The sequence below is a fragment of the Pogoniulus pusillus genome, chromosome 30 (assembly GCF_015220805.1).
Source record: "Pogoniulus pusillus isolate bPogPus1 chromosome 30, bPogPus1.pri, whole genome shotgun sequence".
Lineage (NCBI taxonomy): Eukaryota > Metazoa > Chordata > Aves > Piciformes > Lybiidae > Pogoniulus > Pogoniulus pusillus.
The window spans coordinates 13,768,388-13,788,231 of NC_087293.1; the positions used below are offsets into that span (position 1 = coordinate 13,768,388).

At 39.5% G+C, this 19,844-nt stretch overlaps 1 protein-coding gene across 9 annotated transcripts in view; it reads left to right on the plus strand.

The window, feature by feature from the left end:
• CIT (citron rho-interacting serine/threonine kinase) overlaps positions 1-19,844 on the plus strand; it is a 116,856-nt gene that overhangs the window by 47,171 nt on the left and 49,841 nt on the right. For all 9 annotated transcript variants that reach the window (XM_064169062.1, XM_064169064.1, XM_064169065.1 and 6 more), the window contains 7 exons: positions 239-340; positions 555-697; positions 1,625-1,718; positions 2,281-2,484; positions 3,395-3,548; positions 11,865-12,045; positions 19,400-19,505. In XM_064169062.1, the coding sequence (XP_064025132.1) occupies positions 239-340; positions 555-697; positions 1,625-1,718; positions 2,281-2,484; positions 3,395-3,548; positions 11,865-12,045; positions 19,400-19,505 (984 nt within the window). The remainder of the gene's footprint in view (positions 1-238; positions 341-554; positions 698-1,624; positions 1,719-2,280; positions 2,485-3,394; positions 3,549-11,864; positions 12,046-19,399; positions 19,506-19,844) is intronic.

The following is a 19,844-nucleotide window of genomic DNA, read 5'->3' on the forward strand; positions in this document are numbered from 1 at the left end:
CTGCAGGGGCTATTCAGCTGAAAGCAAGCTGACAGCAGAAGGTGGAAGGTTAGCTGAAAACACAGAGGAGTAAAATTACTTTTTTTAAAGGTGCACCTCACAAGGAAATAGCATTTAATATTTTCTGTGTCATTTTTTGGGTGATGAGTGCCTTTGGTACAGACTCAAATCTTTCTGGAACTAGGAGATTCTAAGTCCTCTTCACTGTGATGTAACTGAACACTTCCTTTTTATATAGGTGTCATTTTTTGAGGAAGAACGCAGTATATTATCTCAAAGCACCAGTCCGTGGATTCCACAGTTGCAATATGCATTTCAAGACAAGAAAAATCTCTACTTGGTAATGTTTGATTTTTGCTTCTTTTCTCCTCTTTTGAACACTGTTGTCATTATTATGTTTAAGAGTAATGTGATGGTTAAAATGAGCTCATGTTCAGGAAATCTTCCTGTCATACGTGCTGCTGTTTGGTATGTTCCCAGTGTAACATGGAGGAGTTGAATGAAATATCTTTTGTATACATGAGCTATATCTGTTCCCTTAAAATTACATGTAGGTTATGGAGTATCAGCCTGGAGGGGACTTGCTGTCACTCTTAAACCGATATGAGGATCAACTAGATGAGAGTATGGTGCAGTTTTATCTTGCAGAATTGGTTTTAGCCATTCACAGTGTCCATCAGATGGGTTATGTACACAGGTAGGTAAAAATTATGTTGCATTGCAAGTAGCATTTGATCACTGTGATTCAAGACAAAGTGTGTTGCAGTGGTGCATTCTTGGGTTTATTATATTCTTTCCTCTTTCAGGATAGTATTTCACATGCTGTATTGGAAGAGAAAATTAGAAAATTAATCAGACTGCAATTATAATTGTAGCTAAAGGCATTAACTTTGATGTAAAGTTCAAACTAACATCAAGAAAGGATTGTTACGTGTATTTTCTGGAGGCTTAGCGAATAAAAAGCCTTAATGATGCATTATAAAAAATTAAAATCTTTTCCAGAGAGCCTTGCTTTTAGGACCAAGTAGTCTGGGAAATTAGTGTGATTGTTCAAACTTGTGTGGTGATTGGAGAACAGGGCAGTAGGGGATGCTGGAGTAGTTAAATATCACAGAGTTTTCTACAGATCATCTTAAGGCTTGAAAACTTACTATGTGCATTTTCAGATCATATTGGTTTTTAATAAATGTATCCCATTCTGGGGCTTTGGGAAAGCTATGAAGTTTTTTTATGTTCCAAGCAATGGCAGTGGATGCACTCAGATCATAGGCTGTGGCCTTCTAATGCAAGGTAGCTGCCTGGATTTGGAATGTATACAGAGTTGTGGGGAAATTTGAGAAGAAAACAACTTAACACTTCACTGTAGCTTAGTTACATTGTAGTCAGGGACCAAAACCACCTTCTCTTTCCATCTTGTGTGAATAATTATTGATTTTCCGTAATAATGGGAGCTTTACTACTACCATATTTGCTTGGAAACAGTCAGAAATAAGGCTCCCAATTACTGAGATTCTGTGCAGCTGAGCACACAGTTTAGTGTAGCTGAGCAGGGGTATCCTATTGCCTAACTGTGACAGTGGGAAGTGGTTTGGAAAGGTGCTGATCACTTTCCTCTTACTTACAGAGATATCAAACCAGAGAATGTTCTTATTGACCGAACTGGACACATCAAACTGGTGGACTTTGGGTCAGCTGCCAAAATGACAGTAAACAAAGTGGTAATCATGTGGATTTAAACTTTATCTAGGGCTTGTTTGGGCAGTCCAGTCACAAATGGAAAAGTGACTTTGTAGCTGTTCCTTGATTTTACTTAGTTCAAAACCTAGTACTTTGCTGATCACAAACACAGGGATGACACAGCATAGGAGGAGGACAGGAAATATTTATGTCTGAATTGGATTATTTTCATTTATGATGTCCCTATTACTTCCAGTTGAAGCAGTAGTGCTGCAGTATGCATAGTTCTAGAGTGTATATATACTGCTTAAAACCTCTATGTTCAGTTATTCTCTGCTTCCTAGAGTGCTGCTTTTCTGTGTTAGCTGTTTGTACTTTGTAGTAAGTCAGCTCTGATAATTTGACTCTTTTTACACCACAATAGCTTGCTGTTTATCATCAGTTTCCTTAACCTTGCACTTTTTTGCTTTACAGCCTTGCTTAAAATTACTTAAAAGTCACTGAAAATTGTCTCATTTAAAAAAGTAAAATGATGTATTTAATTACCAAAACCACAAGGAGCAGCAAGTGCTGTATTTTCACTTCTTGTATGTTTGCTTCTAGGTAAATGCCAAGCTACCTGTTGGCACACCTGACTACATGGCACCAGAAATGCTAATGGGTTTGAATGGGGATGGGAAAGCTTCTTATGGTCCAGAATGCGATTGGTGGTCCCTTGGAGTCATTGCCTATGAAATGATTTATGGGAAAACTCCTTTTGCTGAAGGGACTTCAGCAAAAACTTTCAATAACATTATGAACTTCCAGGTAGGGAGAGCTCTTTCCATGATCCTGAGGAAAACTGCTGTACCTAAAGATTGTTTTTACACTTGAGAAAATAAGCTCATGGTTCTCTGACTGTGTCATGTTCATAAAATATTTAGATATCTGCTTTATACTGTTTTTATATGTCTCTGTGTTGTAGATACCCAGTTATTTTTTGTAGCAGGTGTCTAAAAATAACCATCTGCAATGTATGAATTTAAAAAGATCTAGCTGTCCATCTTAGGCAACAATAATTAAACCATGTTTTTAGTAACAGTCCTAAAAAGTTGATAGGAAAGAAAAAAATATGTGTAGCTGGGAGGAAGAGAACAAAGAACAGGTATCTGTTTTATTTTCCAATATTAAATCAGGAACACCACATGAAAGCAGCCAGCAGTAACTACATTGCAGACTAAAGGACTTGTCATAGAAAACATTCTCATGCTGAGGAGTTCCTTGCTCTCTGTTTTGAGCTACTGAGTGTTTCTCTATGTTCAAGGAGTGACTAGAAAATTTCATAGAAGAAGAATCCATTGAGATCTGGCAAATAAAAAGGCATCATCTCTAGTTTAGACAACTGAAAGCCAGAAATCCTTGGAAATTTGGGAGAATTTTCTGGGGAAGTGCTTTGTTTTACTCTTCCATTTGTGTATGTCATTGGCCATTGTTCAGCGCAAGATGGTGATCTGGAGCTACCATTTGTCTGCTGGGGAATGGTTATTCCTTTGTTCTTATCTCTGCTGCAGTAAATGCATATAAAAGCCTATCTGAAAAAGAAAAAGCAATACTTTTATTTGTATGCCATAAATATTTATCCTTTGTGCCTGATGTATTTCAGAATAATGAAACTTAATCATATTGTTCTGGCACTGTTTTTTCTACTGAGCAGAAATCCTTTTTCTTTCTATTGCAGAGGTTTCTGAAGTTCCCAGAGGATGTGAAAGTTAGTAGGGAGTTTCTTGACCTGATCCAAAGCCTGCTTTGTGGACAGAAGGAAAGGCTGGGTTATGAAGGGCTCTGCTGCCATCCATTTTTTTCTACAATTGACTGGGATAATATCCGTAACTGTGAGTAGACTGATACTGTAGAATCATAGAATCAACCAGGTTGGAAGAGACCTCCAAGATGATCCAGTCTAACCTATCCCCAAGCCCTATCCAGTCAACTAGACCATGGCACTGAGTGCCCCATCCAGGCTTTTCTTGAACATCTCCAGGGACTGTGACTCCACCACCTCCCTGGGCAACCCATTCCAATGCCAGCCACTCTCTCTGTGAAGAACTTCCTCCTAACATCCAGCCTGTACTTCCCCTGGCACAACTTGAGACTGTGTCCCTTTGTTCTGTTGCTGGTTGTCTGGGAGAAGAGACCAATCCCACCTGGCTACAGCCTTCAGGTAGTTGTAGACAGCAATGAGGTCACCCCTGAGCCTCCTATTCTTCAGGTTGCACACCCCCAGGTCCCTCAGCCTCTCCTGATAGGGTATATATTAAAATTCCTGTTTCTTCAGGTAACATTAAAGTTTGTACAATGTGAGTATTTACATGTGCTTGAGGTGAATAATGTTAAAATAATGAAGCAGAGCCTGTGTCCTGCATGGATATTTTTAAAGAAACAATTAACACTGGGCTTTGGGTAGGATGTGTTAACATCTCTGAGGTGAAAATTGTGAGGCAAGATGAAGTTTGCTGCACTTCCATATGAATTTTTGATGCAGTTGCCATATTGTTGCAAGCACTGGACTGAAACTCAAAATCTTCCTTCCCATGTCCTTTCTCATATTCAGATGCATCAGTATGTTCTTTTGGGCCTTTTCCTCTTTAATTTGCTTAATTTTGTCTTAATCACATAAATTTTTGTTGTGTCTTCTGCTCTATTTTTCAGTGCTTGTGATCCAGTTTCATTTAAGATTGATTTTGTTTATTTTTTTTTCTCCTTTAGATGATAAAAGATCAGCAGCTATAGGGACATTGGTGTTTTTCAAACTTAATGTGGCTAATATGACTAATTTTTCTGTCAAAAATGTGTTCATTCCAGTAGGATTGGAATAAAACCAGTGAAGCATATGCTTTTCTGTGCAGAAAATTGTTTGTAATACTGTGGGAGCAGCGAAATTTAGTATTTGAAAGTATTGAGGCACCAGCTTCATAGCAAAAGCAAGTATTTCACAGATCATGAATGATCTATGTATAGTGCCTGAATTGTGTTGGGTAGTGTTTTAAATTACTTGGTCTGTGAGATTATCTGGGCAAGGAACTTGTCTGCCTTATATCCTTTATCAAATATGCTGTAAGAGCAATGATTGTGCTCCATTTTCTGTGATAAATTGCTAAGCCAGTGCTTCTACTTTTGATGACTATCTAAGCACTTCAGCTGTCAGCTCCACAGAATGTTTACTCACTTTTCTGTTGATTCATTAATTTTGAACTTGTGGAGCTGCTGTTCTGTTAAATTCCATTGTTTCTACCTTTTGAGAGCCATTGAGCCTTGAGTCTCTTTCATCCTTTTGACATGCATTTCCCAGACTTCATCTCTCTTTGCCTTCTTTCCCTAGAGCTCTGCCTAAGCTACCAGTTTAATTTCTGAAATCTTTGTGTTGCATTTGCATGGTATTATCTCCAGTCTGGAAAAAAATGGCATGTGAGCATATGTTCTGGTGTTTCCTTGGCAATTGCCTGTCCTGCATGCATGCAGCTGCTGGAGTTAATTGTCTGTTTTGCCATTTCATGTGACAATGGTGATACTGAGGGACAAGCTGGTAGGTAGCCCTTACACTGTTAGAATGCTGAAAGAATCATCCAGAGCTTAAAAAACCCATAAATTTCTGCCTGCAGCTGGCTAGTGGATTGCATCATTCCCTGTAATATCCGGCCCTACCTACTGTGAAGATTCATGCATTTTGACCCCTGACTTAGTTGTTATGTCTCATAGTTCATAAAACCCCACTGTAACTAGCACAAAACACAGCAGTCTTCCTGCTTTTAGTAGCAGATTCGATGTATCACCTATTGCTTTGCTCTCTGCAGTGGTTCTCCACTTGCTGGTTTATTCAGGGCAGTGTCACTGTTGTTCTGTTCGAAACTCTTGTTGGGTTTGACCCAGGCTATCTAAAAGCTAAAGGTTTCTTTCTTATCTTGACCTCCACTGATAGTGGTGTTTAACTGGAGCAAGAGCAACCTGAGAAAATGAGGAAACTACTAAGTGCTGGAAGAGGTCACAGGATTTAGATTTACATTAAAGAATCTCACTCCCACAAGTTAATCAGGTCAAAGATTTTGAGAGTATCAAATGCTGGACTTGATAATCTTAAAGGTCCTTTCCAACCTAACTGATTCTATGAATCACAGAATGTCAGGAGCTGGAAGGGACCTCCAAAGCTCATCCAGTCCAAGCTCCCTGCCAGAGCAGGGTCACCTGTACTGGATCACACAGGAACACATCCAGATGGATTTTGAATATCTCCAGAGAGGGAGACTCCACAACTTCCCCTGGGCATCCTGTTCCAGGGGTAAAAAATCCCCCTCATGTTTAAATGAAACATCCTGTGCCTCAGCTTCTACCCATTGCCCCTTGGGCTGGCATCAGCAAGAAGAATCTGGCTCCTTCCTCCTAGCACTCACCTTTATGTATTTATAAACATTGATGAGGTCACCTCTCGGCCTTCTCTTCTCCAAGCAGCAGAGCACCAGCTCCCTCATTCTCTCCTTGTAAGAGAGCTGTTCCGTTCCCTTAGTCATCCTTGTGGCACTGTGCTGGACTCTCTCAAGCAGTTCTTGAACTGGTGGGCTCAGAACTGGACACAGTACTCCAGATGCGGCCTCAGCAGGGCAGAGTAGAGGGACAGGAGAACCTCTCTCGACCTGCTAGCCACAACCCTTCTAATACATCCCAGAATGGTATTGGCCTTCCTGGCCACAAGAGTACATTGCTGGCTCTTGGTCCCATCAATTAGGACCCCAAATCTTTTTCCCCTTTGCTGCCTTCCAAGAGGTCTATATTGAATCTATGAGTGTTAAATAAATACTGTGTCAGCAGTCAGACTTTCCTCTAGTCTGTAGAAGCAATAATGTTATTTCTATTTCAGACTGAGAAAGATAGGAAAAAAAATGGCTCTCTTTTCCTTGCAGGTGTTTATCATGCTGGGAGCTCCAGGATAACCACTCTTCACACACTGATTTTGGTTAAGAATGTGTCATTAAGGAGTCTTTCAGTGTTGTTGTTATGGTAACCTATGAAACACTTGACTTTTTGGCAAACTCCTTCCCCAAAAGTAGTTTCCTCTAAAAAAGCTACCAGCTTCCTTGGGTTCAAGTAGCATGTGTCTGTCAAAGCAGCTCTGAGTTAAAGAAACCTAAGGTTAGGTTTAACTGAATCTGTCTCAACAGGTAATTTTGCCTTTCATTGGAATATTGCACTGACATATATTTATAGATTCCACTCTCATTTGTGGATTTCTGCTAGTTAATGACTTCTAAAGTGTCTGAAAAAAACCCCTCTCCCAAAACAGACACTGCCACATTCTCCCAAACAAAAGAAAACAAAACATTGAAAAGTTGTATTGATTTACTTTACAGAATTTTCTGAAGGTGTTTTGGAATTTATTTACTTTGTGTTTCACCTAAATGATCAGGATTTTAACTGGAAAGTTGATATCAGAGCTATTTGAATACTTGATAAGTGTCTAAAATCAGTAGAGAATGAGGGAATGATGTACTTGAGTTACCAGCAGCCAGGTTGCATTCAATATGATTTGGGGGTTTTGTTGATCGTTTTTTTGCTGCTTGAAATTCATAACTTACTTCAGCTGTTTCATTTGGAACTGGAAATCTGCCTGCTGAGGGCTAGCTGAGAGATGGTTGGAAGACTTATTATCTAAGTGATATATATGAATAGCGTAAAGAATCTTTCATTTTAAGGACTGTTTTGTAACTGCAGTCCCAGAGGTCTTGAAAATGGAATGGCATATTTGGAAACTATATGTGAGAAGGAATTAATGTCTTGTGCAAACAGAAGCACTTGGGAAAGTGTCGAAGACTGAGGGTTTTTAAATTTTCTACTGTCTTCTGCTATTGAACAGACAGGAGCCCAAATCTCCTTGTTCTTAAATCCAAGGCTTTTCTTTATCTTTGTGAACCCAAAGCTGTCATTCAGTATTTTCACAGTTAAACATTGTCATATTTCATTTAAATGCTTGCCTGCAGAAAAAGGTGTTGACTCCTTCCTCTAAGTAGAGATCACTTCCATGTCAGCTGGAAGATGACTTTTATTAGAATTGATGTCTATGTCGGATCATTGCTGTGACAGAACTATAAAGATGTTAAGATAATACTGTCTAGCTTGCTGAGAACTAGTATAATGCCTGTTGTAAAAGTGATCATAGAGAAAACATCCTTAAATTACATTAATTGGACTCCTCTATTTCTCTGCCGTAACATTTTGCTCAAACAGACCTCCTAAAGCTTGAGGAAGAGTAGTGCCTAACCTACTTAAAAAGGACTGTGTGGACGCTTTTCCTCAGAAAGTATATACAGATTGAGAAAAGATGGATCTTTATTCTTACATGTTCTGTATTTCCTGTAATGTTCCCATTTCTGTTTAGTCTTTCACCATCCCAGGGAAATGCAACATCTCTTATGAATTTGCATAAAGGCTGGAAAGACCCAATTAAGGCAGAGTTCCTTGACCTACTCAAAACCACTAATGCACAGTCCAAAAAGGAAAAAAAAACCCCACCTTCTTTCCATAAGAGACATCTAGTCTGTATCTAGTCTTAATGATAAACTGGTTCAAGAATTGCAGGGTTTGTGTGGTGGCTTTGGTTTTCTCTTTTTTAACTTAGCAACTTACAACACCCCCTTTTCCTCTAAAAGTCACTCTTTGCAACAGATGGAAGAGGCTTACATGCTTCCACAAGTGGGGAGGTATCTAGGCAAGCAATTGTCTTTTTTAAAGCATGCAGTTCTTTACGAGGTACTGTACATGCTCAACAGAGTATGTACGTTTGTTTGTAGCATATAGGAGGCAAAAAGAGGTCTCTATACCCGACCTGTTTGTACAAGTAGTAGCGTTGGGTTTACTGTCTTTTGGACTAATAGCTTTGCCAGTCTTTTGGGTGAGCCTGAAAAGAGTGCAAGTTCTTCCCCTTGTCAGATGTGATGACGTGGTTTCAGCAGTTAGCTCCCAGAGGCTTATCTTGACCTCCACTAAAGGATTCTTCCCTTTAAAGAAGCAGTTGATAAGCGTGTCAATGTATTTGCATTCACCAATCTTCATCTTTTCTGGAAATACTCTAGCTGTGTGACAGCCTTCTGATTTTAAGCAAGAAATGATAATTTAACCAGAGATTATGTCACCATATGAGCCACTCTTGAGAGCAGCACTGCTTGTCTCTTTTAGCTTGCTTTCACAAGACTGTTCTGTTTATTCTGTAGATATTTTGGACATTGAACAAAGAATTCCTTAATTTTAGGAGCTAAAGGACTATAAAGAGGCTACTAAGTAACTTACAAAATCAGACATACTGGGTCTGGCTTTTTTTGTTTGTTTTTTCCCTTAAAGATACTCCCACTTACTCCCATGGAAGTGTCCTGAAATTTCTGCAGAAGTTCTGCTTCTCATTTTCAGTCTCTCTTGACAGTTCAGAACTACTTACATCTAGAGGTGTTATGTTGAATGATTGTTGTTCCCAAGTTTTCTTTTTAGTTGCTACTATTTCTTGAAACAAATATTGTAATAAGGTTCTTCTGCAAAGTTGCAGAGTGTTTGGACTGTGAGTTATGGATTTTCAATGCACACAAAACAGAGGGCAAATGATATTTTTCAATGTCTTTTAATCCAGTGCTCACAATTTCTCTTCTTTGTTCATATCTTTGATTAAACATTAGGGGAAAATGTAGTGTAAAACACAGTGCTCTTTAGTTTCCTACCACCCCAAAGGTTTGCTCTATCTCACATTCAGTTTTTATCTTTTTGCATCTGTTGTTCCCCTATTGAGTGCTTTTCATCTTTTTATGTGCATACTGATCTTAGGTATATTCAAATTATATTGTCTTTTATGCAGGGGTTTAGACTAGGAATTCTTATTGTTAGTAGGAGGAATGACTTCCTTATTAATTGCAAGGTCTTGAAGATGACTCTTAAGATCTAGCTAATTCCTGATAAGAAGTCAGGCACTAGGTCTCTCTTTCAAAGATGAACTTATCTGTCACTCTGAGGACTATCTAATGGAGCTGTTTTTTTGTTACCTCTTTAAGAAAGATTCTAAACTTCCCCAGACAAAGAAAACAGTTTTCTGTTTTCTGTATTACTTCACCTCCCAGACAGAATCTGTCTTCAAAGACAATTTAAATACCCCATAGCAACCCCTTCCTTTAAGATGTGCGAAGTTCTTTCAGCAGAGGTCCTAACCTAAAATGCATTAATTCCTGACCTTATTCTCCTCTGCTATAAATTAACTTCATCTTTGGACTTACATTTGCACTAAAGAAGATATGCATCAACTGTTTTCTGTGGCTTCTCTGTTTTCAGTCATTAAGAGCATATAGAAGTGCAGCTGGACATTATGCTGACATTAAGCGATTGAACAAAAACCCAACAAACAGATCAATCAATCTATTCCAAAATTATATTTGCAGTACATAAATGTCAGCATTATATTGTCTTGACATTATAACCAATAAAATACCAGAAATTAATAAATTCCTGATATTGATAGAAAATATTCTGGAGCCAGTAAGTGAAACTGCTTAGTATAGAACCCATTTAATTCGTATATTTTCACCATTTATCTTATTCTAACGTACTTGGAACTGTACGTGAGCAGCATCCTATCTTCATGGAATTTCTTCTCACTTCTCTGCTTGGGAGCAGCGTCAGAACATCCCCTTGGGGAGCTGCTAACAAAGCCTGTGTGTGTAGTTGTGATTTGGCAGTTTACACAGACAGATGACTTTTTTTTTCTTGGCTGTTAATGCTGGTCTGGTGGGTAGTTTAAGCATACGTTTGCCTTGATAATGAAGAGTTAAAAAGCAGGCTGACAAAGGCTTTGGCAACCTAGAGGGAGCTAGCAAGCTCCAGCCGTGACTCATTCTGCCCGTGTCAGTCAGATAAGCATCAGCATCTGTCACGAATGCAGGCAGGTAGGGTTAAACTCCGAGCACGCAGAGAGTGAGGAGCAGGGAGCCTGCACTGCAGGGGTTGTAATGTTTGTTCCCTGTTCTTCAGTCCTCCTCAGCCCTTCAGCTACCAGAGACCTATACTGGATCCATGGTAACGGTTTTAGCACACTACACTTCCATCAGCTTGTGACAATGGGCTGTGTTCTAGTTGCTGACCGAAGAGCTGTTACCTTTATATAGGGGAAAAAAAATAGTGGATTTGTGGTGAACGAGGACCTGAATGACGAAATAAATCAACCCCCCCCCCAGAAAACGTGATTTAACGAGGTAGGGATTGCACAGCAGGCTTCTGCATTCGTTCCTTGCGCACACGCAGCCAAGCCAGCAGGTAGCTCGGGTGCTGCACATCATTGAGAAGAACTTGTTCTTTTGTTCTCTTGGTTAATTAATCTGAAGCAAACAAGGGAAAATCAGCTGAAATTAAACAACTGCTTAACAAGTTAAGTGGTACCAATTTAGAAATTATAGTGAGACATACATTGTAATTCCTGCTATTTATACCTCTCTCCAGAGCCAATTGTATCAGAGCCAGACTGCAGTGGTGTCCCGACAAGAGTTCCAGATCTTTAGCAAGCCCTTTTAGAGACATAAAATCTTACTGATATTTCTTCCCTACCTAAAGACCATTTAGCTTCTGATAGCTAAATTTTATTAGAATATTCAGTGAGAAAGACCAGTTTGCAGTTGAATATTCTCAGTATGGGCTTCTAATCTTGGTAATACTAAAAGGGTAGATATATCCCTTAGCTGACTAGCAAAAGATCAGGCTACATTCTCATATAGTGTCACTAATTGGATAGGTTGGAGACATTTGTAGATGAATCAGAACTGAATAATTTTAATTTATATTGCAATGATGATTATCTTAGTCTGGTGCTTTGATTTGTCTCAATGTTTATGTTTTAAAAACCCTTCACTCTAACCTGAAAAAAAAAACCTCCAGAAAACGTCAGTCTCAAATCACCAACCTAAACCCCAGTTTAATCAGTGTGGGAGACATTCTGCCTGCAGAGTGGAAGCCATGTTGGTAGCTTAAGGGTTAATCTCTTGTTGCTGTAATACGATTTGAGAGCAGCAGCTCAGTCTGCTTGTGTTAGCAAGATTAAAAGCAGGAGCTGCAGTGCCATTGCAATCACTGAATGAGTGGGACTGTTGCAGAGTGAACTGTAGCTGAATTTTGTCTTTTCTTCTTGCTTTTTCCACCAGCTGCACCCCCCTTCGTTCCTACTCTCAAGTCTGATGATGACACCTCAAATTTTGATGAACCAGAGAAGAATTTGCGGGTTTTATCCTCTCCGCGGCAGCTGAACCCAGCAGGTTTCTCTGGAGAAGATTTGCCGTTTGTGGGGTTTTCATTCATCAAGGCATTAGGGATCCTCAGATCAGAGTAAGTAAGAATTACTGCTCAGGTGGATAGGATCACTGGAAAATAGGAAGGTGGGGAGGGAGCGTGGAGAAAAGCTGTTTTAACTGCCCAATACTCTGCTTTAGGGAAGCTGCCAGATGCTAGCTTTATCTGTTGCTGCTGTGGCTTGTGCATGTCCTACCATTCTGTGATTATTTCTGGGGTAAGAAGGAGGAAAGAGGATAGAAAGATTGATTCTAAACCAGTTGTTGTTAAAATTGTTGTTACAATGACTTTGAATAAGTTGTTACTGTTAACTGACAAGCAGTAGATGATTGCATTTTGGATATTGCAGATGCCTGAACGGGAGAATGCTGAGGAGTTCAGAGATGGAGGAGAGGGGGGTGTTATTTTACTGGGTCAGAGAGTGGGCACCAAGTGCTGGGAATGTGAGGCTGAATCAGTGATCCACAGAAATGGGGCTCCACTAATTTGGGAATGTGCAGAATGTGATGGGTCAGTGAACAAGAGAAGGAGCTTCATAGCAGCTGACTGTGTGCCGTTCGGTCAAGTTAAATACGAAGACTGGACATTGCTATATTGAGGGTTAAGAGCCTGGAGATTCAGATGAAGTATGCAGGGTGTGTGGTTGTGGAGGGCAGTAAAGATCTAGAAAAATGATGGTCAGTGGAAAGAAAACATGCTTTCTGAGGGGTTGGAGCTGGAGAAAAAGTAAAGCATAGATGGTGTGGTAGAAACCATTTGTTGTGGAGGGTGGTTAGTTTCTTATGACAGAGCTATTGAAAAAGTGTTAGTGCAGTACATTAAGTTGAGAAGTCCTTACCCCAGGATCATGAGGCCTCTCAGGAATGCAATGGCTTTAGCTGGGTTAGTGACTCAATGCACTAAGTCACTGTGTTTTCATGTCAACCATCGTTCACTGCTGCTGGTTAGTTCCCTTCAGGGACTTCGTTGTCAACCTGTCTTAATCAAGTTTTCATTTCTTTGTCATGTTGGTTATGATAGTTGCTCTGCAGTAGGTGTGTAACCAAATCTGGTGATACTGTTGACATCTTTGATCTTGCCCACGCTCTGAATCAAGGTTATATGATGGTTATGCCAGTAATAAAACCGGAGCCTTTGACTGTCCCTCGTTAGCAGAATTGCTTTTATGACGAAAGAGGAAGGAAAGCAAAGGACCTAACAACTGGGAAAAAGCTTTCTTTGGGTGACATGATCCAATACTGTCATCAGAATTAGAAAAATGGAATGTTACATCTGTAGACACCTGGGTTAAAATCTATCTTGATTTAAAAGTGAAATAACATCCTAAGTTATCTTTTCTGCCTGGGGAACTGCAGCCCATTGATGAAGGCTACATGACTGCTCATGTAACAGTCAGAAGAGGCTCAACAGTGGCTGTACATGTATGGTAAAAATGTATACAGGGTTAGAACTGGAGAGGAGCATGAGGTAAAGTCTGAGGAACTGAGGTGTAACTGCTGGAGGCTGAAGGCTGAAAAGCAATATAAATTGAGTAGAATGACTGATCTTTCTTTGTAGAGCTAGTACTGAAAATGCATATTGAAGTGATATTTGAATTTTGGTAATGGATATGAAGGGCTATAGCAAAAGATGAGAGATTAATGTGCTGGAGAAATTCTGACTGAAGTAAAATTTCTACTTGGTGTGGCCTGATTTTTTTTTCTTGAGCTGCAACAGAAGACATCATATGCTTAATTTTCCCCCAAATAATTTTAATATCTTACATTTTACTCTTTTTTTTTTTTTTTTTGCATGAGATCTTGATAAATGCAGGTTGATATTTTTAGCAGTAGCATTTTGTTCTAAGAAGGTGATTTAGACCTGACAGGGAGTGTATGGAGACTGGAATGTATCTGTATTTAAATAACGCAGTGAATAGTTTATTCCCAGCATCACTGCAACACTGGATCATAAAGCTAACTTCTTACAAAATACTGTGTGGTGTCTGTTTTACTTGCAGAAACAAAGTGCTGTTTCTGTCCTCACTAGCTTGAATATCAAATTCTAGATGGGGAAGAGAACAGTGAATTGGAGATCAGCTTATCTGTTGTGAATCTTGAGGTGTCTCCTCTGCAAGGTCCTAAGTCATCAAGTTTATCAGTCAAGAATTTTTTTGCTTAAAATCTTTTCTCCTGAATTCTAGCCCTTATGGTTGCTAAGTGATGCAGATCTGTTTTCTTGTGTCTGCAGCATGAGAGCTCTAATGGCTCTAGTGCTGCTCACAGTTAGGCCAAGCAGCTGCAGACTGCTGTTAACAAGGTCCTTGAGACTTGCACTGCTTTTAATCCGTGGGCTGTCAAGCTGTGAAGTTTAGACTTCCACTCCTGCCCTTGTTCATTGGACACTAAAGGCATAGCTGAGGTAGGAATTTCAAATATGTCAGAGAAGAGGCATTAAAAAAAAAAGTACAGAAGAAGGATAAAATAAGTTCTTCTGTTTCCCATTCTCCGGATCCAGCTGCTTGGGTTTACAAGGGTTTACCTAAGTCACTTAGACCTGTTGCCAGAAATTATGTGGTTAGTGTGTAGTTCAGGGTGATCCATTGAATTGAAGTGTTCCATGTGTTGCTCCATACCATGAAGTTTGGGAAGGATTTGGTACCCTATAAGACATGTAATATTTAACAGATGAGCAAATGGCTTTACAAGAATGTGTCATAGGGTGCAATCAGGAGAAGTCAAGGGCACTGCTTATGTCATAGGTTCCCGTGCTAGCAAAATGGTTGTTAAATAAATCTCCTATATGGTTCTGAGAATTGGGATCAGGCTTCAGAGAAGGATCAGCAAACTCCTTCTCCCATCGTGGCCTCTGAATTCTCAATTTGAAGGAGAAATGCCTCTCTGGCTACAAATCTGGCTGCTGGTTTGGCTGCGAGCGTGTGACTGTGACAAGATAACATGCAACTGAGAGTTTAATTCCCTTAAAAGCCAGCCCTGTCTTACTTTCTGCTCCCAGCTGTGGCTGATCTCCAGTGCTTAGAACAAGTGAGAAAAACCCTTAGATGCCAGAAATATTCATCAAGTGGTGAAAGAACATTGTTCTTGTCCTTTGCATGGGACTAGCAGAAGCCCTAAGGCAGAAGATACATTATAAATCCAAGGCTACCCAAATATACCACAATGATGAATAAAAATAAATGTCTAATGAAATATACCAAAATAGCTAATAAAAAATTAGTACCTAATTAAAAAAATTAGTTTAGAATATAAATTTTTGCTGCCTCTGTCCTCTTAGACTGACTAAGAAGCTAAATAGAGTCAGGTCCATTTAGCTTCTATGATACGAAACTTAGGTTCATGATAGAACCTAGAGAGATGTCCACAGTCAAGGCTGACAGTGGGACTAGTACCTAATCCCAGCTGTTGATACAGGGTTTTAGTTTTACTTAAGTATCTATCAAAATAGTAAATTCAATCCAGTAATTCTTGAATTGTGATCTGTGAAGCTTTGATAGATGGTCCAGATCTTTTCTGTTGGTTCCTATGTGGTATTTTTCAAGATATCTAAAAAAAAAAAAATCTGGGTTTGTGAGGTTTAAATTGGAAATTAAGAAATTTTTTTCTTGCAAGTGTGGTCAGGCATTGGAACAGGCTCTCTAAGGGGGTGGTGGAGCCACTGCCCCTGGAAGAGTTAACACAGTGTGGAGGTGGCACTTCAGCACGTGGTTTAATGGCCACAGTAGTGTTGGGTCAGTGGTTGGACTTTATAACCTTGGAGGTCTTTTATGATTCTGTAAGATGAGTTAAGCTGGGCCTGTCTTCCAAAAGGAAGGACTGTTGATTTCTTCCAATGGCTTGTTGAATTCTGGTAAACTGTTTCATCAAAGATAGATTAGAGAGGAAGCACAGGATGAGCGTACCAAAAATATGCTTTGCTTCAGTTAGCTCTATTCACAGATTGATGGTATCACTGTTTGTGTTTGGTTGGTGTTTTTTTTTAGGCCTGAGCAAGCATTTACGAGGGGGTGGAAAGTACAGATGAGTATAATGCTAAAAAGAATAGAGCATGAGGGACGGGGGATGAGATTTTAGGCATGTTGTGTGGGGGCCAGGATTAGGACAGATGGTGTCAATCGTTGTGAGAAGGAAGAAGCACAGGTGAGTTGGGGGTTTGTGAGAGTGGCACAGAAGGACAAAGGAAGGTATGAGGTGTGATGCATGAGAGTGGTTCAGCATCCCATGACCATCTTACATCTTTTCCTGTCCAAATACTCTTTTTTTTTTTTTTCTTCTTCATCTCAGCCATGCTAAGATTGGAGGAGCTTTTACACAGCTAGCACCATTTCTGGTAGTTCTGCTGGTTGAGGCTGTTGCTGATCTAGCTGTGAAATCACTGGATAGTCAGCTGTAAGTTAACTTGTTTGTTAGTCATGCAGGCAGTGCTGCTTAGGGAAGTAAATTGGCATAGATAGTGTTATCAGTGCTCAGTACTACAGACTTGACTTTGGGGTTTTTTAGTCCTTTATTGCAATTTTCTTGTTGATGTATGCTGGTTATCTTTTGTTTATCTCTTTTTTTTCATGCTTTAGAGGAGACAGCAGAAACAGTTCTGTTGAGCTAAGAGAATTAATCCAGATATAGCACTTAATTAAATGGCACGTTCTGAGATGGTACCAACCTGAATGGTAGCTTCACATCATGGCTTTTGATGTTGGATTGTATGTGTTTAATTTCTGAGATGATGCTGACTGAGGAAGAATTTAAGTGCCCCAGCAAACGTGGACATTTTCTACCTTGTCATGCTGTGTTGAGAGCTTATATCACCATGACAAGGCTTATTAGATTAGCCAGTATTCCATTTCTCTTGATTTCCTCTCTGCCCCCTTTCTGGTACTTTGAAGGTTGATGGATGCTCATGTAGTTGTTCTAATATAATTTGTATGCAGCCAAGAACTGCTGGGGAAAGGATGTTTCTTAAAAACCATGTGTCCTGTGCTGACTGAAATCAGCCTTACCTGGGGATAAGGTGTCCTGTTTCCATGGAAGGAAATCCCTTGTGTCGTGGGGACATTTATTTTTAAGGAATTTCATTCTCCCTTTGGATGGGGATGAGGAAGGAAGCTTGTAATTCTAGTTTGTAGCCTATCCTTCCTTACAAAACTGACCCCAACTCTGAGGAGCAGCTCCCTCTACAGTCACCTAAGGAAATTTAAACTTCGGTCACTGAGTCTCCTGGAGTCTCCTGTGCCCTGTCCCATCCCATCACCCCTCTCTGCACAGCTTTGTGACTTGTGGCCTGAATCTGTCCTTATACCCCCTATGTGTGGATCTATTGAGGCTTGCGAGGAGAAGTTTCTGAAGTGCAAAATGGTGCCTGTATAATCAGGCTCCCATTCTTGTAATAGCAACTAAATAAGAAAAACTACCAAATGAAATTAACCCATACAGGAAGGTGAACAAGAAGGAGCAAATAAAACCAGGTCTGTGAGAACTGCGTTTACTTTTCTTAGATTTGAAAAGAATAAAAGTAAAAAAGGTGATGGCTAATGCTGAAGCTATAGTAAAAAATCCTGCTGTAGCCAGTGCCATTCAGCCTGTGAAGCTTAATGTTTATGATAAAAAGATATTTCAGACTTGTCTCAGCACACATTTGCAGCTATTTACATTTATTTGATTAACATTTTAAAGCAGATTCCTCGGTGTCTTTTTTAGTGAATATGAGCTTTAATTTGTATTTTTAGACTGCTTTTCTCAACTATTCATTTTTAGCCTTGTTTGTACACCCAGCTGTTATGGGATTTGGTATGCAGCTTTCTCAGATGGTTGCCTTTTCTCTGTAGGAGTACAGACACGCTTTATAAATTGATATTCAGATGTGATGTGCTGATGGATCGGATTGATTGGACCAGGACTAAAGGAATGTTTTACAGAAGCATTCACTTTTAACTTTTTTTTTTCATTAAGTCCTGATGTTATCTGTGTTGTTGACATGCAGAATTCTTTCTTCTGGATTTTTCCACATCTAGTTTCTGATATTTGGCCTTTCAAGGCATAGTTAGTAGAGTTTGCTCTGTTTGTTTGCTAATACCAGAACAGTGTTTCCTGATGACTGCTTAAGGTGAAGGTCTTTTTTGGTGCAGATATGTTGCTGTGCAGCACTGTCAATTTAAAAATGTGTCTTTCTTTTTTTTGGTGAATATCCCACATATCTGTTTGAATTAAAGAGTAGATTTTTCTCAGAAAATGGTGGTGATGGAATCAAACTTTCCTTGGTGTTAAGAAGAGACTGTGCTGCTGTGTGTGGGTGTATGGCTATATGCAGAGAGCTGCTCAAAGCTCATTTCTCTCCGTGGGGATAACTGGCTGCATACCAAACTGTGGCCAGGAGAAGCAGAAAGCTACGTGTGGGCAGACTGTATGATCTTTTATTAGCACCTTCGTTGTACTGCTGTGTTTTCATCTATCACTTAACACTGGTTCCATCATTAGCTGCTTAAATATCTACTTTGAATCATTTTATGTGGGGGAGAATGTGAGTTTTAAAATTGTGTTTTAATATGTGTACTTTATTGTTTTGGTTGCAAATTACATATTTAAGACTGCAAAGCACTAAAAATATGCTCCATAACATTGAGTGACTTCTTATCCTTTTCTAGAAAGAATCTAGACTGACAGAAATGGTGAACTTCTTCAGTGTTGAGTCCCAATTAGAGAAAAAGCTGAAGAGAATGTAAATATTTTCCTCAGGTTTCTGGAGTCAGATTGTTTTCAGTAGTAGAGTTAAATTGTGTTTTGTGGGGGAAAAAAATTACTTACGAGTGGGACTCTGAAGTTCTGCAGTGTGACTAATCATATTGGTATTGATTGAGTTTGTAGGGATCACATGAATTGAGTTAGGAAAGTATCTGTTCCATTTTGATTCACAAAAGGTGAGTAAGGATATGAAATTCTTTTTCCTGTGGTGCAGATTATGACCAGTTAAAGTGTTTTAGGGCTTTTCATACTTTGATGATAATTTCAAAACCTGTTTAAAGTACACAATAAAAAGGAGTTCTCTGAAAACTTCACTTTCCAAATGGTTACTTTATGCTTTCTTTTTGTTCCACTTAAAAATCTCTACAAACTATGCAAAAATGCTGCTGTGATGTGTTGTTTTGCACTCTGACATAAAAGCCACTGATGGAAAACATGAATGTTGGAACTAGAAGTACACATGGATTATTTAATAAGGATGTGCTGTCATCAAGTGTTGTGTTGTGTTTGATCTGAAATGATGGCTGTTAGACTGTAATTGTTGCACCCTTCTTTTATCCTGGTATAAGTAAGTACCCAATGAGTTTACCAAGGTTACATAAATGCAGATTTTTCTACCCTTTACCTATATTCATTGCTGTTTGGCTTTGCCCTTTTAGATCTGTTTTTTCAAGTGTGGATTCTCCAGCCAAGGTCAGCTCCATGGAAAAGAAACTTCTTCTCAAGAGCAAAGAACTCCAAGAAGCTCAGGACAAGTGTCACAAGGTATTTATTTATGCGATTGGCCATCTCCATTGCTCCAGGAATCTGCAACCACTCTATGTCCGGGGATCTGTCAGATGCTGCTGATCATCCAGACTCGTGGTGGGCAAAGTGCTCTTCCTTCAGTGAGGTGGCTTCCTGTCCAATACAAAGGGAGATGAATTTAGGCCCTGCTGTTGCTGTAGATACTTTTATCTTAACCAGAAGCGGCTCTGGATTTTAAACAGTCCTCAGCGTGACACAGACGACTGCTTCTTCCTGCAGGCCGAGCCTCTTCATCATACGCACAATTACAGCAGTACTGTTCTGAGGTTCTCTTCCTAACTCATCAACTTCTACTTA